At 36.4% G+C, this 27,720-nt stretch overlaps 2 protein-coding genes across 3 annotated transcripts; both read left to right on the top strand.

The window, feature by feature from the left end:
• The first annotated feature begins 559 nt into the window (after window positions 1-559).
• LOC149012905 (uncharacterized) lies at window positions 560-10,959 on the top strand. 2 transcript variants are annotated; one of them, XM_089158954.1, is made up of 2 exons: window positions 560-974; window positions 10,220-10,959. In XM_089158954.1, exon 1 carries the CDS (start codon window positions 623-625, stop codon window positions 971-973), a length of 351 nt encoding a protein of 116 aa, XP_089015080.1. In that variant the 5' UTR covers window positions 560-622; the 3' UTR covers window position 974; window positions 10,220-10,959. The 2 variants fall into 2 exon arrangements, with proteins under 2 accessions (XP_089015080.1, XP_089015081.1); XM_089158955.1 differs by having other exon boundaries at window positions 10,306-10,957.
• Window positions 10,960-24,236: 13,277 nt separating this feature from the next.
• On the top strand, window positions 24,237-27,720 carry LOC149012904 (uncharacterized). The gene is made up of 7 exons (XM_089159048.1): window positions 24,237-24,590; window positions 24,876-25,545; window positions 25,630-25,752; window positions 25,881-25,952; window positions 26,048-26,113; window positions 26,697-26,735; window positions 26,823-27,720. Exons 1-7 carry the CDS (start codon window positions 24,286-24,288, stop codon window positions 26,985-26,987), a joined length of 1,440 nt encoding a protein of 479 aa, XP_089015174.1. The 5' UTR covers window positions 24,237-24,285; the 3' UTR covers window positions 26,988-27,720.

Raw genomic sequence — 27,720 nt, 5'->3', positions numbered from 1 at the left:
GTGTCAATGAAAAATCAACCCTCACTTTTGAGGGGTATTTGGGATCATTTTTAGTCTGAATTTTATTGTGTTAGTTTAACTTGAGGTCAATAAATACATTGGGAGCGTTATTTTGACTTAAAACATCACTTAAACTAATGTTCTTGATCGACACATGTCCGGCTGTATGCGGGTGGAACAGGAAATTTGGAAAACCTATAAATTTATATGAAATCTTGTTTGATTGATATAAACAATATAATAGTTGGCCATAAAAAAGCCAGATGTATTCGTAAAGATCAAAGATTAGAGCAAAATAGGGTTAAAAACTTAAAATACAAGAAACAGGAGAGAGAAGAGACGTTGACAACATATCAGCAACGTATCGGCTATATTAACGATATATCGGCGACATGTCATCGACATATGGAAAATATCGTGTCGCCCCTAAACAACATTCCGATATATTATCGCCTATATCGGCGACACATTATCATGGTTGTAACTTGTAAATGCCGTTGCTTGTTTCGGACCAGCATAAATCTACATAGCGCGCACCCAAATAGCGTTGTGCTTGTTAGTATTTGTTCGTCTTGCCGGGTTCAAACTTCAAACTCATAAACGATTCTGTATAGTCTATACCATGGGTGATCCGTACGAGCGAGTGAAAGGAGGGAGACTAACCTTCAAAGGTGGAGCTCTCGCAACACTCAAATCGATAGATAAGAACAAGAAGAAGAAGAAGAAATCGAAGCAGAATCTAAATAAAGAAGAAGCTTCGGAATTCGCCGGTGAAGGATCTGTTGCTACTGTTGACACCGGTGAAGCAGCCGAAGAAATTTACACTATTGATCCCGCCAAGAAATTGAAGTACGAGCAGCTCTTTCCTGTCGAAGCAAAAAAGTTTGGGTATGACCCTAAAGCGAGTTCTAAGTCGGTCGAAGATGTTCTCGATGACCGAGTCAAGAAGAAGGCTGATCGATACTGTAAATGAGGTAAGAAAAAATTGTGGCTAGGGTTTCCCGTTTGCAATGATTCTAAGAGCGATAACTCTTTTTGCGTTTATTTGTTTAGAAGCTTTGTTTATGTATCCGTTACATTGGTGAAATGCTGTTGATTTTTAGTCCATTGAATGGTTGTGCTGTTTTTGTTCCCTGGAAACTGCTCATGATAGATTTCATACTGATGATAGATGACTAGATATTGGGGGTTAAGGTGTGAATTAGATATTTTTGGATGAACTGGAACGAATGAATTAGAAGAATAGATGAATAAAATCTTTTTTCAGCTCTTAGGAAATTATATCTGGATTTGGATTTTTATCATGTCATAAACATTTAATAAAGAGCTATCGTTTTGGTTTTGTATTCCTGTTTGATGGAGGAGTAAAAATTAGCTATGGTTTTTTTGCACCCACGTCTGAATTCACTGCATTTCTTTCTCTCAAGAACTGTTATTAATTCTATGTTTGTTCCTAGTTATACTTGGGCAGTTACCTGAATCCTGTTCTACCATTATATCATCACACTGTAAAGCATTAATTAGATAATTGTGGGATCTGATGACCTACCCCTTTGGTATATCAAAGAAACCATGTATTGATGACTTGCAAGCTCAATAGGTATATAGGTTTTGTCAAGGGTGACCTTGTTTTGTGCTACTTAACCATCCTTGTGCATGGATCATTTAGGAACAAGGATTATATATGATTAGAATGTGTCACAAGCTGTTGGAATTTTAAATTATAAGATTCAAAATATTTTTTGTGTTCTACAATGAAGGGTTAGAGGTAATGTTATTCCCTATTTAGATACCTAAATAGCCAATGGGTAGTCTATGGAAAGTCTTGTTTGAATGGCTAACAAACAAGACCTAAGGGAAAAGACATGATTTGGGAGGTACGTTTTAGAGATACCCTTTATAGGTGTCTCTTCCTCTTCTATAAAGAGAGGAGTTGATCCCTAATAACTCTAACAGTTACCCAATAAGCTCTCTCTTGGTTTCTAGGGGGAGTGTGCAGTTTGTGAGTACTACCAGGACGTTCTTTGCAAGTAGATTCCATTGGAGTGCATGCCATTGGACTAGGGATTTGGATTGTGGGGGGGGCCCCGGCAAACCGGCGTTCTAATACCTTAAGGAAAGTATGATATGTACCCCCCCCCCCCCCCCGTGGTGTCGTGGGGTTTGTTTCGCCCCCGAATACGGATGCATAGGGATGTGTTCGATTTCTTCTTCAACTTCTACGAAGATATGTGTTCCACTAAATCAGATAAGTTGTATTTCATTTATTCTATAGTCTTATACCTTCTGCCCATATTCTGTTTCCAACACAAACTTATTGCATTCATTCTTGATATTTAGAAAAAGGTCACTAGTTATGTATCCTAGGAAATAAGGCACTAAAAGTCTCAGAGCTCTCTCAAATATCCATCCATGTTCCTTACGGTACTCTTTCTGAAGAATTTGAAGTGGGTTGGGAAAGTAAACTTTTCCACAAAACTTCAAAACCTAGATTATTTGGCTAAGTGGAGTGGGAAAATGACCAAACAAACTTCCTTAAATTAAGGAAGTTTGCTTGCTGATGTGGCATTCCACTTTTCCCACCCCATCTCTTTTTGAAGTCCTACATTTTAGTAGGACTTTGTGGGAAAGGAAAGGAAATGATAAAAGTGGGATCCACGATTTCAACTTTTCCATAAAACCCTTTCCTTTCCTTTCCTGTTCCCCCATCCGACTACTAGTGGGTCCCATCTGTTTATTTTCCAACCTTTTTATTTCTATCTTGCAAACAAATGACGGGTAATGGAAAAAAAATATACTCTGAGCCCAGCCTCGTGGAAAAGTCATTCCAAGATAGCATTTGGTACATGGTTAAACATTATTTAGGTCATTCTGAGATTTTATGATATACTCCTTAAGTACATTATAGGAATTATGTAATGATGAGTTTCAAGGGTTACCATGTTTTATCCTTTGTAACCTTATGCAAGCATCATCTGGAACATGAACCATATATGATTTGGGTACATCGCAAACTAACTGTAGTTTTCCTACGTGTGAAGAAAAAAATCCAGTTACGTATCCTAGCCTAAAGTGGATTGCCAAAGAAATGAAGGCTTGAAAGGGTCAAAGCATCCCCTCAAATGTCCATCAACATCCCTCAACATAAAAAATGCACTACGCCAAGTCCTACGGAAAAGACATTCCATAATAGCCTTGGATGTATGGATAGGGGTTGATTTCTGGTCAAAGATTGTATGACCTATTGCTTAAGTATATTGAAGGAACCATTAATGTAACCAGGCCATTGGCGCACCAGCCTAACCCTTAGAAGGGCATAATGGTCTTTCCCCACCTCCTTTTAATGCCAAAAGGGTCCAGTAATTTCCAGGTATATTTTTAGGATCCTATATCTACTTCTTGTTTCATTTGGATTAGTGTTTAGAGTCCTTGTCTGAATAGGAGTACCGGTTGGAATTCAATTTTCTGAGTAGGATTCCTTCTGTTTTTTGGTTATTGGTTTTGTAAGTTATTTTTCATTAGGAGATCTCTAGAAGACTCTTTTCTAGTTTTGTTTTATTAAGTGGTTGAATTGTAAAGGGAATCCTAATCCAAAGTGGACTCCCTAATTTAGTCCAGTAAAGTTTCCTAGAGTGAGTTTAGTCTGCTTCCCTCATGTGTATGGCTATATAAACCCCCCACCTCATTGTAAGCAATTCTGTTGAATCATAATGAAGTTTTAGAGAGTTGGAGTCGTGGGAAGCTAGCCCACGACCTGGATTTGAGGGATTAAGAGTGTCTCTTCAAATTCTGCAGTTCTTCTCAACTCCTTCACTTTGTTAAGCCTGTGGCAGCCTTGAAGCCTCATCAAATCAGCAACCTTATGTCTGGCCTTTCCCCAAACAAGTAAGTCAAACCCCTACCCCATTCGCTTACCCAAACCACATCGCAAGCATTCCCCTCTCCCTCTTCTTTCCTTCCCCCCCCCCCCTTTCTTATTGGAAACTCGTCACCTTCCTCCTTTGGATCCCCCCTGGATCGCACCCTTCTTCTCCCCTTTTCCCTACTTCTAAACTAAACTACAGCCCACTCCTTGAAGTTGCAGAATTTTCCTGCACTTCATCTTCTTCCTTAGAAACCCTATATCTCCTCCACCCTTAATCCAAAGCCTAAACCCTTTTAGGACTAGGAACCCCACCTCTTGCCCTACCGTAAGACCCTAAGCCCTAATTCATTAGAAACCCTATATCTCCTCTACCCTTAATCCAAAGCCTAAACCCTTTTAGGACTAGCATCCCCACCCCTTGCCCTACCTTCGATCCAAACCCTAACCCCAACCAAGAGTCTTAGGCACACTAGGAGACCTAATTTTACTTGGAAATTTTCTGCAATAGCAGTTTGTATAAAATAGAGTATTTTCTCTTAATTCCAGACCTCTTTCTAACCTAGCTGAACTCTAAAACGCTATCCAATTCAACCCTGTAACTGCATATGCCTACAACTAAGAGTTGGAAACTTAATCAGACCTAGCCGCTGATTTCCTCAAGTGTTTTGAGTACGACACAGCTGCTGTCCTTGAGTTCCAGACTTGAGCTGCAGGGTTTCAAGTCTTTAATTGTTGCCGTCCTTTGAGATTAGACCCCAAACAGGAACCCTAGGCTGTCTGCAGTAATTAAAATAAAAGTAGATTTGGAATCCATATAAGGAGTGGACTCTACTAAGTGAATCTTTCTCTCTAAGTGGGACTCCCAACCAGACTGGGACTCTTCAATAATTTGGCCAAAACAAAATCAAACTCAAAAATAAAAGTAGATATAGACTCCTAGCATCAGCCTGCATTTAACTAGCCCTACTACGGCTCCAAAAAGAGGGGGTAAAATGACCACAATAGCCCTGGTCAGATTTGGCCAGCCCTTGGTGCACATCTTGGGGTTTGTTTTAGGGCTTAAAATCTGAGGTGCCCTATGGTTGCCAATCTTGGTTACATCACCTTGTTTTGTCTTACTCAACTTTCCTTATACATGCATAATTTATGGACATATACTATATATGACTGGGATGTGTCACAAACAAACTGTAATCCTCAATCCTGTTTTGTAAATATCACTAGTTATATATCCTTTCCTAAAGAGGGTTGCCAAAGAAAAGAACACTCAAGAGGCTCGAGTGTCTTTTGAATGTCCCTCAATGTTTTGTAATGGAATAAATGGCTAAGCATTTGGCCTTCAGGTATCCATTCTATGGGCAATACTGAAGTCATCATAATGTGTCACAAGTAGTAATGTACCAACATCAACTTAGTAAATTTGTTGCTAGGATTAGGGGTTTTTAATTTCTAGTAAGATGGATCATGAATTATCATGGACTATTTTGTTTTGTTTAACTGATCGATTGTATGTTTACTCGTTGTAGTGGTTTTAATGCTGCATGTGAAGAAGGGATACATTAGGAGTTTGCGTTGCATTTGCATTTCCCCATGCTTAGCTTGTCTTGGAAACATAGTTGTCAAGGTGTCGCCTAGGCGTTTGGGCACCTTCGGAGCGCCTCAAATCGGTGTCGCCTCATTTTCAAGCAATAAGGCGACCACCTTGGGGTATGAGGCATTGCCTAGGTGTCACCTCAAGAGCCTCGGACGCCTTATTCCCCAAGGCGTCCGCTTTTTTCCCTCCTTTTTTAAATCACATGAAAGATGTCAAATCAAAGGCATACATTGAATTACTTATTAGATGCCAATTGTAAAGTATATATTGTTTGAACCTATATGCATATTTATAACGACAACATGTGATCAAATGTTAAAAAAAAAAAAGGAAAAAAAAAAAAATCGAAAGAGAATAAGTTCTTGACTCGAGTCTCATAGTCTCACTCTCATTCTCACTCTAATCCCTAATCTCTCTCTCTTCCTCTCTTCTTCTCTTCCATTCCCGTGATGACACTCTGGCAAGCATCGGCCAGCGACAAATGACTTCTTCTCTTCCTTTCTTCCCCAACTTTTTATTTAGGACCTATACTATGTGTGGTTTGTAGTATGTTGGATGACTTGAGGTAGGCAAATATTAGTTTTTTTATTATATAAGATATGATAGATTTAGAATGAATTGGAGTGAATGCGATGTACGTTAAAAATTTCACTTAAAACGCCTCAATCGCCTCAAAAGTGCCTTGGAAGGGTGCCTCGTCGACTCATTGCCTCAACTAGCCTAAACCGCCTCACATCGCCTCATTGCCATGACAACTATGCTTGGAAAGCATACCCTCATGACATGATTCTTTTTTGAACTATGGTATAGGTGAGACTTCAGTTCTGGAGTACACTTGGTTGGGTTAGGAGATTGACACCCATGATGTGAATTTCATGTGCTGATTGTGTGATGCAGAGCCAGCACTGAATTAGTGTATTTTCCTTTCAAACCACCTGGGCTTGATAAATATGAGTGTTGGGCCTATGTTTATTATGTTTGTGTGGTCATGCACCTATCATATGGGCCTAAAAGTTCAATGCCTAGGCTTAGTACGGAATAATTGCTTTAATTAATGTAAATTCTGCTTAACATATAAGGGTAAAATAATATTTTCTTATGTTCTATTTCAGTTTTAAAAGTCTAAGACAGTTCAGTTAGTTAGTTTCTATTGAGTTCGTTTCTAATTTCCAAATCAAGAGTCCAGCTTTAAATATAAACAGACACCTCCACTCTATAGGGGAGGGTTTGGATTTTAATATTGAATAAGAAAGCTTCTATTCGAGTAACTCGTGTATTTGTTAGTAAGTTCTAGTGCTATCAATTGAGAATTGAAGATCCAAGGCTGAGAAGCGTTCTAATGGCTAAATCAAGCCTAGAAATCTACAACTGGTTGAAGATTGGAGTTCATTCTTAATTCTCCATCAGAGGATTCCATCCTCAAGGTGAAATCTAGGTAGCTGGCTGCCTACATTCCATTCCCCTTCTTGTACCACCATTTTCTCTATTCTTCTTGAATATTTTTTGAATTTTTGGAGTTCCTAAGACATCTGGAATTCAAGGTTAGATCTATGCCAATCTAACCAGTAGAATTGTCCCACACTTTAGGTACATCATCCTCCTAAATCAAGTTGCCTGAGATCTCAATTTGACCCATTCTGACTGTCTAATTTTAAGATATAGATATCTTCTTGAATTTTTGTACTCCCTCAAACCCTTAAAACAACTCCTATCTTCTGATTAACCATCTAAACCCAGCCAAACTTTTTATTTATTTTATATTTTTGGGGTGGGGGGTTATCATATCTCTATATCATTTACATTGCTTCCAAGTTTTTCACCCCATTCCAATAGCTTTTCATCCCATATCTTAATAGTCTAGCCCATCCACTAGACATCCCAACATTCTAATCTTTTCCAAAACTGGCACCTTATCATCCTTGATGCTACTCCATTCCAATTAATCCAACAAGGGAATTTAGAGGCCACTAACCAGATCCATCCTTCCAAGTAACACCATCCCATTACAGCCCATATCTCTAAGAACCCTCATATCCCATAACCAGAACTTCAAGAAAGTGTTTCTTGGTCTCATATGAGTTGGTTCTCTTAAAAGATCTTGGAAGGAGTGGCCATATTATATTGGGGGTGTGTCATTGTTCCAAAAAAAGGATCATATAGGTTTAGTTACTTCAATTGATTTTGGACACTATGGATATTTTTCTCTTATTCAATTTTGACCCCACATAACGTCACTTGAGATGTAATAAGGCAGTATATGGTACTCAGATATTAGTTGTCAAAACCTTAATCATTTTGATTAATAGAATTCTGTTTTCTTTCAGTTGTTGGTGCTTTGAGTTTCTCTTTGGGCCATTGATATTGGTGATTTGTGGCATGGATGTGAGATTGGCCCAAAACCGTGTGATCTTGGATTGTGTGGTGTGCCAATGTAGCATAGTAGTCATGCTTTGAATCTATCATTTGGGTTGGTTGTGAAAGAAAATAGTACTTAGTATCCCTGTCCAATGCATACAAAAAAATTGACTACAGAATTTAGGATCCTTCATCTTTCTTTTATGCAATGTTAAAACAAACTAGATAGTCACAGAGTTTGTTTTTTCAGGTCCATTACTAGATATTCTCCTGAAAGAATAAATGGAAAGTTGGGATCTTCTAGTCACTGTGAACACCCTTCAAAAGAAAATCATCAATTTTTCAAATGAATGAAAGCTAGACATTATCGGAGGGATACTAGAGAGGGATGATTTTTTAATTGAATATCTTATTAGAAAATTTGATACTGAATTTGATCAACCACACAAGTTGAAGATATAGGAAACAAGGGAAGAAGAAATATGGAAGCCATATCATGAGTGTTATCGTTGTCAGGGAGGTCATAGTAGTTAAGGCTTATGTATTAATTTTTGGTTGGATGAGAATAATACAAAAAGAAAACTTGATAGGAAAAATCAAGGTTTGGCAGGTATTCTATTAAAATATCTCAAACATTGGGTTAAATATGGTTGATTTTAAACCTGTTAAATGGTTATGCTGTTTGTGTCTTGGAGACTGCTTATTTTACAGATTTCGTATGGCCGATGATTAATATTGGGGTTAAGTTATGGAGTAGATAAAAGAACAAAAAGAATGATCAGTGAAATCTTGTTTCAGCTCTTGGAAAAGTATATCTGGGTTTTGGTCCTGGTCATAAATATTTTAGTATAGAGCAAGTAGGCTCTATTTTTTAATTTTATTTTCATCCCCCCTCTTTTTGACTCTTAGAGGGAAAAAGCAAGCTATGGTTTGTTTGCACCCATGTCTGAAATCCCTGCAATTATTTTTTCAAGAACTGTTACTAATTCTATATATTATAGTCTCTAGCTATGCTTGGGTAGGTACCTGGATCCTCTTTTGCCATGACAACAACCACTATGACCTTATCCCAACTAAATTGGGTTGGCTACAAGGATCCAAATAGAACAAAACAGAAAAGCTATGCCAATAGTAGAAGGAAGAAAAGGAAAAAAAAAAAAAAATAGTAAATTGAAGAGAACTAAGTTATTGTTTTAGCAGCATCCTAGGATAATTGTGGATCCTTGTCCTCCAAACAGCTCTATTTGTGGTTATACTTGGCTCAAGTCCAACCATATGCATATCTTTTCTGAGTACTTCTCCAGTGCCTCTGTCATGGGTCCATTCCAGCCCTTTGGTTATATGACTACTAGATCCAGTCAATCTCTTACTTGAGTTCTTGCATATCTATGAAGATCCCAATAGATAAATTGATTGCACTTAGCCAATTTTACACTGCTAAGTTGCAGCTTCTGAATTGGATACCTTGTATACTTCTAATATTTCCACAGCATAGGCCACATCACCTGGGGTTCTGTTCGATATTGCATTCAAACTGTGCTGATCAACATTTTGGACTGGGCCATGGACATAATGCCATTGGATATTATTCATTTTGACTCTTGAGTGTGTGACACATTGACAGTTAAACTATAAACTCCAATGCATGGTATATGGGGAGAGGATGAGATATGGCTTGGATGGTGGTTTTGTCATATTTGCATTCGATTATATACAATTGGCTATTGGACAGATCCAGATGGAATCCACATGGTTATTTATTGAATACAGATAGTTCTAAATTAATATTAACTCAGGTTGGATATGAATCTTCAACTATCCTGTGGACATTTTTACCATTTTGTTGAGACCTAAGAGAGGGTTAGGGTTGAGGCTTGGGAGTTCAGCAACTACCTTTTATTCTACTACCTTAGTATCTGATGTCTTTACTATTTTCAAAAATTTATTATATACTTAGTGTTAACAGATGTGTCCATGTATCATAGTGCATAAGACTATATAAATAAACCAATAAAAATCTTTAAACAGAATCACATTATCTTGTCTTATAGAATTATAAGAAATTTTACCCAAAAAAATTATGAGAAATAAGAAAAATAAAATCCAATAAGGATAGTTAATCAAGTACAAAGAGGAATCGGATAATAATCAGTCGGATATAACTGTATTGGATTAGTTTCAGACGGATGCAGATACGTAAATGGATTTCTGTTATCCATTTACATCCTTAATGGCATGTGATGATTTTTCTTTTTAAGGTACCTAATGCAGAACAAGTGCTGGCAAAGCACATTGTTGCAAATCCACATTCATTTTCTTTGCAAGGTGTTGATCTTTGAACAGCCCTCTTGTGGTTGGTTTATTTGCTTTTGTTTATCCAACTCATCATTTTGATGTGAATTCAGGTGCAGCAGGATGACAAGATTGCTGGAATGTTAGGCTATCTGCTTCTGTTTCTGCCCAACTCATCATCATTTTGATGTGAATTCAGGTGCAGCAGCATGACATGATTGATGGAATGTTAGGTTCATAGACTTCAGCTCAGGTTTTTCATCTGTACCAGTGAACGCTCAGGATATTACACACAGGTGGAAGATACTCCTCATGATGCTCTGCCTAACCACTTTCTTCTAATTATTGTAGACTGTCAGTTTGTAAAGTAGCTGTATTGTCACTTTGTATACTGAATTTTTCGGTAGTTAAATCAAAGTTGGGCATCATAAATCTCTTGATCCGTTAATCCTTTCCTTTCTCTGCAGCTGTCTAGTTCATAAGGAATTCTTTGATGTTATCACTTGCTTTTCATATGATAATGTAAAGGTGCAGTGGCGTACGAAATGTGGATTCTAAATCAGTTTGATGCTCATGTGGTTTGGTAAAGAAATTATATCAATGATTTCGGGGAGCGGTAACGACAACTCAAACTAGACTCCCTATCATCTGCCAAAATTAGTGACATGCATTTGCCTTTAGCATAGAATTTCTAGCTAGTGATATCTTTTATATTGATGGTTGTACATCACTCTACCGAGATGAATTGATATTTGCTGAAATCAGGTGTTATATATACATATGAATCAGGTGTAGTAGATCTGTCAAAAATCCCCACTGGGAGACTCACCCACCACAGCCAGGTGTGCGATCCGGGTTGAACACTGAATTAGTCAGGGCAAAGCCTTGGAAATCGGGGTTGGCAACAAAAAAAAAAAAAAAAAAAACTGCTTGACTGTTTTTGGGTAGAACTTTGAGACCTTAAATGCGCAGGATTGTCAAGCAAAACATTTTCAGCTGCCGGATCGAAATCTCGGTTGAGATTTTGATCTTGGTCTTTGATATTCAACAGTCAAGATTGAAAACTCGATTGAAATTTCAGATAACGATCCGAAATTCGACTTGACAGTAAATGCGCAGGACTAAAGCAATTTATGAACTTTTGCCATGACATTCTTTTCGCCACCCTAGGCCTAGGTCACCTTACATCGAATGATTTGACGGAATCACATTAGTGTACTGGAAACTAGCTGGAGCTACGTGACAAAGTTTCTCAACACGTGTTATTTTTATAATTATAATTTTTTGTTTGTTGGTCTGCAAGTATCTCATTTGTAATTTTTAGATTGATTTTTTTCTTTCTAGATTTAATGATTTTGATCTTTTATGTCCGTCTAATTATAGTCGTTGGATTGAAAAAAACCGTGTATTCTTCTAGTTTTAGTAGAAATTTTTAAAAAATACACATATTTCAAGTAAAAAATTTATGAACATAAGAAAACAAATTTTAAAAAGTAAATTGGATGAGTTTATTGGATGAATGATCGGTCAGAAAGAGGTATTAACATATCCGCATTGGATGGATTCGGATATCCTTAAATAGATATGGATGTGAATTTGGAAGCGGATTTAAGTTAAAATATATAATTGATATTTCATCGTTGTTCTAGAAGAGGGCGATACGAAAGATCCTTTCAAAATGATTTTTACACAATGTCACTGAAATTTCGACGATTTATCTCAAAAAATCACTTTATCGCTGATAATTTGATGAAAAATAAAAAATGTAGGCTCTCAACTCTCTCTTGCCGACGTCTTTCATGGGAGTTGCTATTGCTACTTTTGACTCTCTTCTCCACCTATGTCTTTCTCGAATTAATAAAAAAAATCTTAGAGAATAAGAAGAAAGAAGCACACAAATAGGAATAACTGAAAAATCATATCTGTAAGACCCTAGCTGAGGTGCGAGTTAAATCTCTACCCTAGAAACAACTAGAAACACTCCGTAGATAAATACAAAGAAAAAACCCTAGATCCCTTTAGAAAATAGGATTTCGATGGGGGGGGGGGGGACCTTGAGAGATGAGAATCTCAGATAAGAGAGGCACGTCGTGAGAGTGGAGAAGCAGTCGATCCGAGGAGATGATATGAGAGGGGCACCGTTGTGAGCGGAGAAGCGCAAAAGTAGTCCAGAGAGGCACTGCCATTATTTGTTCTGTCAAAGTTAAAATACACCCGAAATACCGATGAAATATTGCCAATATTTCGGAGTTTCATTGGTTTCACCAGCTAGCGGCACCCCTTGTGTCAGTGATTTTTTGAACCTTGCTTCCACCTAGTACAAGGAACATGCTACTAGAGTCACTAGACAGATCTCTACCTCCTCTTCCCAACCATCCTCAACCAAAAAAGAAGAAAGATAAATATGAGAATAGATTTCATCTCTCAATTTTCATTGGTGAGTCATTCAAGCATTGTTATGAAACTATTACCTAGCTTGTTGGCTTTTTGCCAATTAAAACATGCAAATAGCATCCGTTTCCATGCAATTACTGTTAACTGTCATTAACTTCTATAGGATATCAGTGGAAACTTATCCATAAGTTGGGAAAACCATTGGGCATATCCACAGCCTCATGCCTAGCCTAAGGTCGTTTGATTGTAACCTTACTCATTGCTCTCTATCATCATCTCATAGACTAAATGTAATAACTACGAAATAAATAATTAAAAAAGAGGATTAATGCTGGCTAAGTAGCCTAGCTAAGATGTCTTTTAGCGTTTTTTAACAATAATTCAAGAAAGTTTCACCAAGAAAAGAGAATGCTGAGATTAAAACAGGTGTTTTTGGCGAAAAGCATGGTTGGAAAACTGTACGGCTAGCAGTAGTTTGATCGATCTCCTCATTGTCAAAAGCTTTTTATGTGCCCAGATCATGTACTTGCTGGTTTAAATTAATTAATAAGAGAACAAAAAAGATAAGACACCTACTCCACAGCCACCCAAAAAGTTAAAAATATACAGGAAACTAATAAGTGCGTTATGAGTAGGCAGATGGGTTTCCTTCCACACCTTTCAAATGATAATATAAACCTCCCCATGATATGCACTTCCTCTACTAAGAGCCAAACAAACCAGAGTAAGTTAATCTGTCTTTTATGGCTATGGAGTTCCCCTTCTGCATACACACAGAGAGAAGAGGGGGTAGATTTCCTTCAATCAGGTTTTTCGAATTCTGAAAATCCAAGGACTTACATTCGATTTATGCTCATGTCTATTGAAGCTTTTGTTTTGAAAAGAATCATGCCAATTTTTGAAGTCATTTCCAAAATGAGAGTCTTTATAACTTGATGTTTGACAAGATAAAAGCCATGATGACCAACACCATTGAGCTTTGCCAAGTGAAAAGAAAGAAATGGAGAATCTAAGGAAATGCTTCCCATTAAGAACTAGATTATGGAAGAACTGCGATCCTCAATCCATCATTGAAAGTAAAGGATAATATTACCTCATTGTCTTTCTATCGTACATTCAAAATGAGAGTTTTTTTTTTTTGTCTCTCAACACTGACAAAATAGACCTTCTTTTAAGTATATGATAGTGAAAAATCAGGATGGTGTTAACCAAAACTTAACTTGTTATGAAAAATGACTCTCTTTCACTTTATTTTAGGTATCTCAAATATTTTTTCTATTATTTTATTCTATTATGAATAGTGATATCTAGATTATTATTATTATTGTTTATAATTCACAATTTACTATTGCAGTTGATACTCACAAGCATGGTACAATAAGTCGGCAATATTTCGCCATGTTGATGGATGGCAACATGGGATTTCCAAATATCAGTGATATATCGTGAATATTTGATTTTTAACAATTTTTGTCATTTTCTCTCTCTTCTCCAGTGCTTCTCTCTCCTGTTTCTTGTATTCTTACCCTATTTTGCAAAGAAACTCCAATGCCCAAAGTGACATAGGACCCTCATGTTTGTCGGCAACATAATGGGAAGCATGAGTCATACTCAACATAATTGTATAATGAATTGTAAACTTTAGTACGTCTCTTCATTAATTGTGTACTAGTGTTTTCTTTGAATATTTACGTTGGTTTATATGAGTTTTTTAGATTTCCAGTATCGCTCATATATAGTTGAGCATGTGTTGATCATGAACATTTGTTTATGTGTTGTTTTAGACTAAAATAACACTCTCAGTGTGTTTATTGGTTTAAAATTAGGCTATACAACAAAATCAAGCTAAAATGACCCTAAATATCCCCTGAAACCTAGGGACGATTTTTCACTAAAACCATTCTAAATATAGGCAACATTTCAAACCTTACTTACAAGTATATCATAAATATATGAAAAAGAAAGGTCGAGTATGCCTGCACATACATTGGTATTCCCGTGATCCTGTCCATTCTGTCTAAAGGGTAAAGAGGTCATTCTACAAGAGAAAATTATTGAGGGTTTTGAGACTTGGTGAAGATTGAAAATATTACACTTGAAAAAGAGTTTGATCTTAGTCTTCTATGCCTTCTCAAGTGAAACATTGTAAGACCCATCATGAGCTTGTCTCCATGAAACAAGAAACAAGTATGTGGCATAGCCATTTTAAATGTGCTAGTAGAAGGCGTAGAGGCATAAATTAACATTCAAATCTTTTTTTGAGTTCCTTTATTCTTGCAAAGTGAAAATCACAAGTAACATGCCTGGTCTTAAAATGGAGCTAGAATTGAAATGACAGGTCGATCGATGGTTCACTGTTATTTTGTTGCACCATAGAATGGGAGATTGACAAAGAGGTAAGACAAATTCACAATCAAGGATAGCAGTTTAAGCCAAGCTTTTTGATCTTCATTTTCTGGTTAAATGAGAAATTGTAGTTTGCTCAAGAGAAACTCAAATGGGTATCACATATTAATACCAATTGACAACTAATTTTAGTTGATTAAACCAAAAAATAGAAGATTAATGGATTACCAAATGGTTAAAGGGTTGGTACCTATAGGGTTACCACTTATCCTTTAAATTAACCATGACTTAGGTCTAATTAACCAAGAGAAACCAGACTTAAACGTATATACCCAAATGCCTAACAACAATACTTTTTGTAAACTATTTAAATTTTTTAATGGTTGACCTAGGAAATGTCTTCATCAAGGGGGCCACTTGTTCTAGTGGAGTTGGACACACACACAAAGTAACACAAACCCACCACCAATCAAAATGAATTATTTAAAATAGTTGCCTCTCATTGCTCAAACCCTGATCAACCTGTATTATTTTAGCCTTTATGTGAGAAATTATGTAAGTTGCTAGTTTAGGGTTCAAGGTAAAGAACACTCTATTCTTCCTTTATTTCTCTTTCAATCCTTTAAAAAAATTATATTTAGAAGAAGGAAAAGCCTCGCGTGCAAGTTGCACCATCTTAACTTGTCTTGTCTCATAAAATTGAAAAAGAAAGGATTTCTTATGCTTTTTTCTATATACACGTGTCATGTTTTAGCTGCACTTGGAAGAACTTTTCCCACCAAAAAAGAGAAGTACATCAAAAACGACAATACAAGGGCTAGCTGCCACTATGCTAATGGAGGTGTTAATCTTATTTAGTCTAGGCGTGCACCTAAGAAACAAAACTCTAATCATATTTAGTTTAAGATAATCAGAAATAAAAAGACTACCACACCCCCAAGTGGATTCAGGTGAAATTGTGGCCTTGTGGGTCAATTTAGGTATAACCCATCTGCACCGACAATCTGGTCATTGGATGTTTAAAGATTTTCTGATTAAAGTTTTACTTGGTTCAGCTTCAATGACAAGTCATGAAAATAGAGAAAGGTGAAGGGTTATATTATATCATTCCTTCATGGTTACAATTTGTCCACGTAATCATACTTAGTTTAAGATAAATAGAGCTTTTTGATTAAATTAATTAATCTCTTTTTGAGGTTGGGCAAGGTGGCTTTAGGAAATTAATAAAAACCAACTAATCAGATTTACCCTAAAATGAAAAGGAAGGAAAGTCTTCGAAGTTATCATTTTAGTTTTGCCACCTTTTAGTACATCCATTAGCTTAATTAAAGATGAACCACATATAAAGATTGACTTAACCTGTTATTATCTTGAATGATACAATTAAGGACAAAATTTACCTTGTTAATGGATGTAATTAATTATAATTAAGTTGTTAAGGACCCGAAAGGGTATTCTCAAGTTGACACCAATGGGTTTATTAGAATGGAAAGAAAACCCTAGCGGAGCAATATGTCACAAGGCTTTGAATGACGTATAGAAACACTTAAAACAATAAACACCCACTTATTAAACATGGGTTCCCTCATATATATGCATAAAACCTAGATCTTCAGTTTTAAGGTTAGGATTATTAGCCTTATAATAAGCAATTAATGAGAGTGGAGTGAGTTTTAAATGTCTTCAAGTTTAATGTTCTTGCCTTGGTTGCCATGGAACTATTGAGGTATTTGATGTTTAGAATGTAATGCTTTAAGCAAATCTTGTTTTTAAAATCTAATCCTAATAGGTCTAAGACAAATAGGGAACGTATATAAATTTTCTTCTTATTTGATCATATGGAAGACTCAAGAAGACACCTTATGAATGCTCTACACCTGAGTGATAATGAAGAGCCATTTTCTATCAAGGTAATGAATGTAGCATGGAAAATTTTCTCCATGGATTCAGGAAGAAGAGAGGGTGGAGAGTTGGGGAATCGTTATTATAAGCAGAAGTTTGTTTGTGCTGTTCATGGTTTTCATGTCTGTCCAAAACTAAAAAGACCAAATCCTCTCTCTCTCATTATATGCTGCTTTGGAGCTTATACTATTTTAAGGTAGCTACATAAAGATAATGGTACTGTCTTCTCTGAGATTGAATCTTCCAGAGCATAGTATTTGCCACTAACACTAAAGACAAGATTTGCTTACTTAAAAATTTCTAGATAATCTCTCACAAAAACAAAATTCAAGATTATGTGTTGTGGACATAATATAAAAATGTAATGATTTATTTATTTATTGATGAAGATATAGCTGGAACGGCAGATATATAATTCAATCTTTAGTTTCTTGCAAATAAAGAACTTTAAGAGAACAACGAAGAACAAAGTGAACAGAAAAACTAATGACACAATAAAACCAAGGGAGAGAAATAAGAGACTGGTCCCAAGAGTAGGCAAGGTTTCTATTTTTACTAGTATCAAGACAAAGAACACATTTGTGAAAATTTTTATTTCTAATCTCAAAGGAGAACTTGTTGAACTTGTTCCTTCTACCACAAATTAGTGGATAAAAATGAAATCAGAATATGACAAGGGACTCCAAAAATTAGAAGCATCAAGAGCATCACCTCCCATTTTCAACTACCAATAAATCACTCCCATTATGAATGGTCTCCCACATTTTCCTTTCTCATTATTCCTTATTCACATCGTTGACGTTTGATCCACCACATCAGAGACACTCCTAGTTTATTTTGACTACTCAATAAAGAAAGTTCTCAATTCCATTGTTGAATCTTCGCAGTGGTTCCAACAGTAAAGACCAGATCATCCTTATACTGTTTGCCTTTCCTTTTTAATTGCTTTTCTAGTGTTTTCAATGTTAAATTTCTAGTTTATTGGCTTCAGAACAGTTTATGTTAATTCTTTACAAACAATGTTTCATCTCTGATGTACATAAACCAAGTCTAGTTAATTTCATGCTTTAGTCACCATAATCCCAACCTCTCTCTCTCTCTCTCTCTCTCTCTCTGTGCATATAATCAGTGTTCCTCTTATTATAATACTACATTTGAACCGCTGAAAGAAGAACTATATTCCTTGGAGGTGAAGTTATCCTTCTTTTTAAGGTTTTCATTACTGATAAGCTTAGAATCTCACTCAACTCCTGCAGTGGGAAACCTCCTAATGTGACCTGTTGAGTGACGTTAGGAAAAATTGTCACCCTTAAGTATTTTTTTAATTGGTTCAACTTGCAAAAAAGCCTGCGTTGTACAAGTCAAATAAAGGTGGCCCTCTTAATCTCTTTTTCGGGTGGAATCCTGTATTAGAGCCTGAAACTCAAACGGGTTCATTTCAGTAATCTACCAATCAATTCAAATAAGAAATGCTTTTGGTGCCATTTTTATATATATTTTTCTTGTTTTCTTTGTAAGAAAAGGGGGAAGGAGTGATTAACCAACATATGCAACAAAGGATAAAGAGAAAGGAACCAAATACGAGACAAGTCAGTGAAGCCACAAAAGAAGAGGAGGAAAGAGAATTAAACAAGCATGAATAAAATTTCTTATATACAATTTGACTATACTTTTAGCAAGTGTTCTGTTGTTTCCTTGAAGTTAAGTATTCTCTTAATCATAATAATTTAGTTGTTCGATTGCATGGATTTGTACCGGAGTCACTATGTGACTCAAATACTCAATCTGCTCAAACGGAACCTCTTTTTGCTGTAGCATATCAGGGGTTTAGACTCAACCTTTTTGAAGAAGGTTAAACAAACTTGTATGATCATTTTATAGAAGATTGAAGCTCGCAGGTCTTTCAAAAGACATGTAATTTGTAAAAAAAAACATTTGAGAGAAGATTGAAGCTCTTTTATTGAATTTAAAACTAAAAGCTACAACTCAGTCATGGCCGATGGATAATCTGTGTGTGTATCAAAGAAAACAAGAGGGTGAATTTATACTACTCACACTTCCCTCCAATTTTGAACTTGTTTAAACTCATCCACATTCCTTCGTTGGTTGGGCGTATTAGGTCTTCTCTATTGGACCTCTCATCAATGTCCAAAAAATACTGTGTATGGAATGCATATTGTCATGATACAACTTTAAATTTTAGTGGGATGTGTCATTAAAGAATATATATATACTTGGGTTCCCATATCAAATCATTCTTTGGATTATTTTGTTGACTATTAAAGTCACAAGCAAACTAGTTAAGATAATCAACCTTAAATTTGATCAGTTGGTAATATATACCATGATAATGGAGATGATAAATGATTATATTAGTTACAACACAATAAACCCCAATGAGCAGGTTGTATTTTCACAGTTCAGTTTAATGAATACATGGTTGGAATGGAGTTTACGTGGTAAATTAAAAACTAGATAATTTTCTTCTAGTTGCCCTAGTATGTTGGTATTATTATTAGAATTGTTTACATGAATCTCTTCTATACGCTAAATGGTGTTCCTATAGGAAGTCATAACTTATATTTAGATCCCTCAAAAGTCACTTGCTTGGATTATAAAGCATAAAGAACAAAATTTGCAAAGTCTTAAGGGGAAGATTAGCAGATACAATGGGGGCTGTTAAAACCTTCTGTCCAACACTCTTCCTTACTAAAGGGTTTGAAGAAGGTTTATGAAAATTTGTTCGTGAAAAGGAACATTGGACTATAGAGACTGGAAAAGATGTTAATTTCTGGATTGCTCAGTGGATAGTAACCTTTTCTATTGCTAGTTATTTAAGCTTGAATCATGTTACATGCTCTTCTTTGAAGTTGCCAATTGAGGAATGCATGGAGCACGGGAAATGGGTGCTGCCAAGGGTGAATTCAAAAGCATTCAAAGTCATATTAGAGCTCATTCATTCTATATCAATTATGGATTCAGACCATAGGGATGTCTATCATTGGATGGGGAATGTTGATGGTAAATTTTTGATAAAATTAGCTTGGGACTCTAGTAGACAGCAAGCTCCAACTTTGGGGTAGGCAATGCCTCTATGTCAGTAGTTTTTTTGTTGGACATTGATGCATAAAAAAATTCCTGTTGATGAGGTGATACAACAAAAAGGTATTTCCCTTGCCTCCCGCTGTGATCTTTGTTTTGATTCTTCACAGATTCTCCTCCATTGCATGTTACAGTGTCCTTTTTGATCATGTTGCAGTGGTGAGAGTTTAGCATCCAAATTTGGCCTAGTTTGGTTGGTCAAAGGCTCTTTGCTTGAGTCTATAATGGAGTGGAAAAGACATACAAATGCACATCCTCTTGGCGTGGTTTGGTTGAGTGGTTGCTATCTTATTCTTTACTACATTTGGATTGTTCGTAACAAGAGAGGTATGAAGGACAGATTCGGTCTCCTAGCTGGGTGGTTCGACAAGTCCTTTTTGACCTTGGTGTGCATGAGTTTAAAGTGGAGGGAAGGAAGTTGAGCAGCAACAATTTTGTTCAAGCAAAGATGTGAAATCTGTTAGAATTCTAACCCAATAACCCATCGTTGCAAGTCCAAGAACCTGAAGTGCTGGTAGAAAGCACTGTGGGCCATTTGAGTCCAGATTGTGGATTCGAAAGCTGAAGTCATGGACACAGATAATAAAGGAGATGACCCGGTCACCTTAAATGACTTTGAAAGAAGAAGAAAAGCCAATCCCGATGGTTTAGGAAGGTGGATTTGGCATGCACGGAAATTGAGATTGGAAGACACCGATGCTTAGGTAAATGTTACCATTGAGTCAGTGAGTCTTATTTTATTATTCTTTTGCCTCATACACAAATTGTTTAACATTTGTGGAGGCTAAGAGCTCAAGGAAGGGGGAGAGCAATGGAGTTGGTGGAATCATTGATGGTTTGGGCATGATGAAGCCTGAATCACGCATGTGAAGGCGTTTGGAGGTTTTAAAAAAAAAAAAAAAAAAAAAAAAAACCTCATTCATTCCTTTCTATCAAATTTGTTGAGATATTTAAGGTGGTAGATGGCATTGACGATGGTGGTTGTTAGAAATTGATTGTTGTTTGATGATTTTCATCATGTCTCCCAATCCCATGGAATGGTGATTTATGTTGTTCTCCCCAATTGTGTTAGATTTGTGATCTCAAAGATGCTTAGGGGAAGTTCTTTGTCAACCAATTTGGGGATAAATGTTAGGAGACTTTGTTGGATGCTTTTAGAAGTGTTTTGGGGATAAGAATATTGTTTTATTGCAGCTTCAAAAGCCCCCCAAAAGTTGGGAGTTTGAATGAGCAAAAGTGTGACCCAACTTGGTTCATACCTTGGTGGGCAGATGATCAAAGGCAGTCAACTGGCCCTAGAAGGCGTGATCGAATGGCCCTATCCCATGTTGGATCGGGTGATATTGTCTGATGTGTGTCTACTTAATTTGAAATCCGAATCCTAATATGCCTTATAATGATTGGGTTTTGGGTGATTATTGGCTTTCTCTTGTGCATGTTTTGATGTCTTTGGGGACAGTAACATGGTGGATAGGTGAAGGATAGAACATTATATTTTTGTATTTAATTCATATTCCATCCCATGCTATTATGATTGCCTCTATGTATTCTTCTGATTGATATTGTAGGGCATGTATGTATGGTGGTAATATGATTTTATTTACTTATGTTATTCAGTTATTTATTTTTTATCAATTTATGATTGTGAATATGCTATATTGGGAATTGGGTGGTTATGCATAGATGTGCATTTACCTGCAGTTGTGGGTTCACCATTGCCCTTGGTGCCCTTGCATTTACTTAGACATTATGTGCATTTTTTATAGGTGTCTAGATACATGACTAGGTTATCATTTTTATATGCTACTACCCATTTGGCATGGGTATTGAAGCTGAGTGACCCATGATAGTAATGATTGGGTCATGTGGATGTTCAATAGAAGTAACTATTCTGTGAGGAGACACAGACTTAGTGTCATATCATGCAATGATAAAGTTGCATATGTGGAGGGTTAGGCTTGTGGTTATCCAACAAAGGTAGCCAATATGTGAGGAGGCACAAGAGCATCCGCCTAAGCATATGTGGACGACCATATGATTACTGAATGTTAATCCAACTGAGGTAGTCAGTCCGTGAGGAATAACACTTCAAGGTGGAGAATGATACATGTACCAACAGGGCACTAGGCATGAGGGAAGTTATCAAAGCCACATGTAGTATAAGACGTAGAAGACCTTGCATTGAGCTAAGCTTATCCTTGACATGTGTCAGTTCTTGTACCAATGGTGTGGTGAGAGAGTGGTGGCCTAATCCCCCAACTATGAAAGTGGATGTGGACTGTATCATATACCGTGGGATCCCAACAGAGGTACCTAGTCCATAAGGGATTAGAATGATGAGACTCTCCAGAGGAGGCTTGTGTTATGACTTAATTCGTATCCTCTATAGAGACCAACACTAGATTAGGGGCATACTTGCACATATGCATTACATCATTTCATTTACATTTTATGTGTGGCACATGTGTTAAATGCATGATATGTAATTTTGTTGATTTCATTGAATTTGGTGGAACTCATTCCTTGAGGAAACATTTTTCTTTAGATTATTTGTTATGAAGACGTCGTATTCTAGGAGAGTTCGGTGCCGGTGAAGCCCTATGAGGGACTAATAGGAGAGGACATCAAGGCACATGGAAAATCGTGCCCCCACATGGACTGTTCTTACGAAGTCTAACCATTTTGAAAATCGGGGAAACTTGGTAGGGAACGTGGTTGCCTTAGTTGGGATTATTTTTATTCTATCTAGTTGTTAGGAAATACCGCTCAACATAGATTTAAACTCTTTCTCATACATATGATAACTCTTTTAGACTTCCGTTGACTTTGACTTTGACTCTGATTATAACTATGACTTTTATTTTGGATAACTATAACAACACTATATTTGATATTTTTAATGCTTGCTCTTTTGATTATGTTATTATGTATAACATAGTTATAGATTGGCCATAAACCAAGTTTCTTGTGGTTATGTATCACATCCATAGATATTTGGGTAAGTTCAATACCGACTAGGTGGGGTGTGACAAAAGATCATTGGCTTGAATCTAAAAATTCTAACTTCTTCCCCCCCCCCCAAATCTAAAATCTTTTGGTTTCCACCTAGTAAGGGTTGGATGAAACTCAACACAGATGGTAGCTCTCTTGGAAACCCAAGGAATGCGGGGCTGCAGGTGTGTCAGAAACGAACAAACAACAATCGTTAAATCATATAGATTGTTCTTAGGTGTTTGCACAAACTTTGAAGCTGAAATTAAAGCAACCATCCTAGGCCTTGAATGGTCTAGGCAGTTGTGTAAATAGGCTCTAGATAGAAACCGATTCGGTGGCTGTTGTACTTGCTTTTCAAATAAAGATCTTCCCATAGTGGATCGTTCAGCAATGGAGAGAGCTTGAGGTTTCTTAGACAACATACAATAGAAAATTTTGCATTATTACTGGGAAACAAATGTGATTGTTGACTATATATCCGGATTATCAGCAAGATTGGCATCTTCAGAAGTAAATACATTGTGGTCTACCTTGATAAGTAGAGAACTACAATGGTATGCCTTTGGATGTCCTAAATATAAATTTTAAATCTTCTATTGTTTGTTGTAATTGGTGCTAGTGGAGTCTATTTATTGTCCGTTCCTAATCTATATGGTTTTGTACACCTTTTGTATTTCTTTTTTGCTTTAATATAAATAACTTTTAGCAGAAAGAGAAAAAAGAAGAAATTAAGGATCATTTTATAGTTAAAACTATAACAAGTCAGGTTATATAAAACAATGACCTTTGGCCGAAACTCAAACAATGTGAGTTTTGGAAGACCTAAATATAAAATATGATTTTCTTTTATGAGATGCCTCATTTTAGTATGTTTTGGGGGTTAGCATACAAAACAACTCCTACTATTATTTTAAGCTATTTAATGTAGTGTGAGATTGAAAAGATTTGGTACTGGGTATATGTAGAATCTTTTTTACCACCTTCAGAAAAAAACCAGGAGACATGGAAGAGATTGTTGTTTAAGATATACTGTTTATACACAATTTTTTATATTATGAGGGGGCAAAATAGTACTTTGTACTAAAATGAAAAACATTTATATTGTTAATACTTATCCAGAGAGAGAGAGAGAGAGAGAGAGAGAGAGAGCTTCAGCCTCCAACCCTAAGCTACAGCCTAGAAGACCAACCCTTAAAATTGTTGATGGCCCCTCGTTGAGTAATATAATTATTGCACACAACCTTAGTGGGAAAATGCAGGTTGCATTTTATATTGTCTGCCCTGATAAAATATATAAACTACAACTGTACGTCATCGCCAACGGATAAATACTCCATAAAAACCTCCATACCACCAACAGGAAAGAAGAACCCAATAGCTTTAGCTTCTCTCTCTCTAGTGCTCTCTCTCTCTCTCTCTCTCTACCTCGACCAAGTAACTTATGGCTGAAGAAGGCTCTGAAGTCTCTGTTGCAACATCTTCTTCTACTCCAAACTGGTGGGAGCTCCATGCTCACCACCCTCTATCTTCATGGAACAACACCAATATTCCATGGCACCCCATGAATCCTAACTCTAACTCCTCATGCGATGAGGATATCTCAATCTCACCTTCATTCACTAATGCTTCCAATCACTCTGGCATAAGCGTTGATTCATCTCGTCAACTAGTTGAAACACCTTCTTCCTCAAGTGATCTTATGTGTGAACCTTCATCAGAGAATCAACTTTGGAAGGATGTTTTATTGTAAGTTACTCTATTAAGAAAAGAAAAGTAGGATTTTAATTGATTTTGTTCTTCTTAGCTTTCCTTTCTTTTCCCTTGAATTCGTCTCTATGCATGGTATTGTTTAAGATGGTACATGGGTAGGTGCAACAGATTTAGATTCAAAAGGTACTACAATAATTGAAAAGAGAGGGGTGCAATAACACAAAGTTGTGTTTTGTTTATAATTTCTTTAGAAGAAATGAAGACTTGATTATGTTTTTCTTAATAAAAGAGGAACTGAACTTTTTTATTTTGTTTTCACAGAAGCATCAATGGAAGCAGTGGAGAGTTACAGAGCAGTCAAGATATTGGTGACAATGTTCTTGAAGCACTCTCATCAAATAACATATCAAGAGAGATGTATGAACCAGCCTTTGATTACTTGAAGAAAATGGACAACTGTTGGGAGATCACCAAATCACCATCTTTAAACAACTTGGAGAAACAATTTACTGGTTATAGTGGAAGCTTGATGGAAAACCAAAGGCTAAACTACAGTATATCCTTGAACAATTCTTCCATGGATCAGTACCCAGAAGCTGATTTTCCTCCGATGAAGCATAACTTTCCCAATTCATCTCCATACCTAGTTGCGGGAAACAGAAGCTCATCTGCTTTCTTGCCTTGCTATGGTCAAGATATAAAAATGGAGAGCCATCAAGAGATTGAATCTTTCAGGTCTTCATTTCAAAGGCCACTGAACAGTACTAATGGTGTTGGATATCGCATGGCTCCTAGCAACTCTATCATGGGAGAGAACAACAGATATTACTATGGAATTTCTCATGCACCATTGTCCAGTACAAGGAACCTCTTATCTTTCAACAATGGTTCTTTAAATAAACCACTAATGGATTTTCAGGCTTCCAAAGCTTGCCTAAAACCCTTCAATTCAACAAAAATTGAGAAACAAAGGAATGATTCTTCTTCACTGGTATGCTGAAATGTTTTCTTACTTTTTATCTTGTGCTCTTTTATTATCTATTTTTTGATAACTTAAAAGAGACCATTGATGCAGGCAAAGGGAAATGGAAGAGGAACTGGAATTACTAATGATGGGAAGAAGAAAAGAACTGAGGACACTTCAGAAGCTCCCTTTAAGAAGCCCAAACAAGAGAGCTCCACAGCTTCAACTGTAAAGGTACCATTAGATGAAGAATATTCATTAAATTTGATGATGATCAGAAGAAAAAGAAAACATAATCTTGATGTTTCCAATACTAAAATAATTCCCATAGCCTTATTTTCTCTTTTATTTTTAACTTACAGACACAAGCTCCTAAAGTCAAGTTAGGTGATAAGATCACTGCACTCCAACAAATTGTGTCACCTTTTGGGAAGGTAAACATGAATGACACCAAAAATAAAATAAAACTTCTTAAAATGCATTCTAAAAATTTCTCTTAATTCTTTTCTTTGGATTTTCTCTCTTCCAGACTGATACAGCATCTGTCCTGTGGGAAGCAATTGGATACATAAAGTGTCTCCAAGAGCAAGTGCAGGTAACTGTATAGTTCATCTTTACCAACTCTTTATGTAATAGGGAAGTGTTGAAACCCAGATGATTCTGACAAGATTTGGCAGTGACCCCTAAATGGCTGAACTACCATCAACACTGGCCTCAAATGTGGTTCAGCTAGTTCTGGAAGTAATAATCGCATATCAGAATTGAGTGATTTGATGTTGAGACTCATAGCTAGTAGGGTATACTTTTCTTAAAAACCATTTTCAAAGCATAAATTCTACCTAAATCACCAACTGATTTGGTATTTTTACCATTGGCGCCAAAAAATAGAAATGCAACTTGCATGTAGTGAGGAGTAATGATGATAAGATTGACAATAGAAAATGTAGCTTCTCCTCTTTTTGATGACTTCTTTGTGGAATAAAGGGAAATGTTGTAATTGCATAAGTATCAACATCAATGATAACAAGAATAAAATGCAAGTTGCAGCAATGAAATGGAAGTAGTAGTTGAAGGCTACATCTTTAGCAGCACTAGTTTCTATATTACTGTTATAGAAGGATATTTATTTGAAATACAGATCATAGATTAACAACTTTTTTTTTCTTCATTTGTTGCAGCTATTGAGTGACCCATACATGAAATCAAATGCACACAAGGTATATATATAGTAAGAAATTTCTTCATTGAAATTTAATTTCTTAGCATCTCATCAAAATAATCAATCTTGTTTGAATTTGATACAGGATCCTTGGGGAAGCTTGGAGAGGAAAGATAAAGGAGAGCCAAAGTTGGATTTGAAGAGTAAAGGCCTTTGTTTAGTTCCTATCTCCTGTACTCCTCAAGATTATCGCGAGAACACAGGATCAGATTACTGGACACCGACATACAGAGGATGTTTTTATAGATGAATCAAATAATTGTATCAGCATCAGATATGTGTCTGTTCTGAAAAACTGGTTAATATATAACTTGACTAGTTCATCCTACAGATATTATTTCTAGGAAGAAATCCTAGTAATTAAAAGAAGTAACATTCTCAGGGACTTGTAACAACTAGTTTTTACTGTTAGAGAGTTCAACCCCAAACCACCCTTCTCGTCCTCCTCTTTCTTCTCCCTCCTCATGTTACAGAAAGCTCGCAACAAGAGCTCTCCCATCAAACTTTCTAAGATCCTCAAATCTATTGGGTCACATTGTATGGTTTCAATGAATGGATTGTCAGATAAGTTTATATTTAATCCAGCGCCTAAGACTCGGCTAACATCAAAATCCTTCTAAAGTTAACTTTTGGGATCGCCAATTGTTGAGCCCAAATTTGACTTGAATCTAGTTGCTTTGGCTCTTCTGTTCACAGGGAAGAGAGTGAGTGCGGCCAATTCAGGTGGTCAGACAGGGCCTTTAAAAGTCAAGTTAGATTCGAGTATAACACCACCTAGATTGGGACTTTTGACTGTCAGAACTAAATAGTTTAGAAAGGCTTGGGATAATAAATGAACATTATCATTAAATGTATCAGGTGAAAGGTATTTATAGTGAAATTTAACTTTTCATTACCATTGGATCATCAAAGGGGCAAATATTGCTTGATAAAATTTACAAGTTAAGAGAATGGAAGTCTCATTCTGTTCCAGCAGAGGCTGA

The sequence above is a fragment of the Hakea prostrata genome, chromosome 6 (genome assembly GCF_041222555.1).
Source record: "Hakea prostrata isolate BN-2017 chromosome 6, UWA_Hpros_2, whole genome shotgun sequence".
In the NCBI taxonomy this organism is placed as follows: domain Eukaryota; kingdom Viridiplantae; phylum Streptophyta; class Magnoliopsida; order Proteales; family Proteaceae; genus Hakea; species Hakea prostrata.
This window is presented reverse-complemented; position numbering and strand designations above follow the sequence as displayed.

Coding starts and splice junctions, on each gene's coding strand:
- LOC149012905 (XM_089158954.1), top strand. CDS start 623: ATGGGTGATCCGTACGAGCGAGTGAAAGGAGGGAGACTAACCTTCAAA.
- LOC149012904 (XM_089159048.1), top strand. CDS start 24,286: ATGGCTGAAGAAGGCTCTGAAGTCTCTGTTGCAACATCTTCTTCTACT. Junction 25,546..25,629: donor GGAATGATTCTTCTTCACTG/GTATGCTGAAAT, acceptor CCATTGATGCAG/GCAAAGGGAAATGGAAGAGG. Junction 26,736..26,822: donor TGAAATCAAATGCACACAAG/GTATATATATAG, acceptor AATTTGATACAG/GATCCTTGGGGAAGCTTGGA.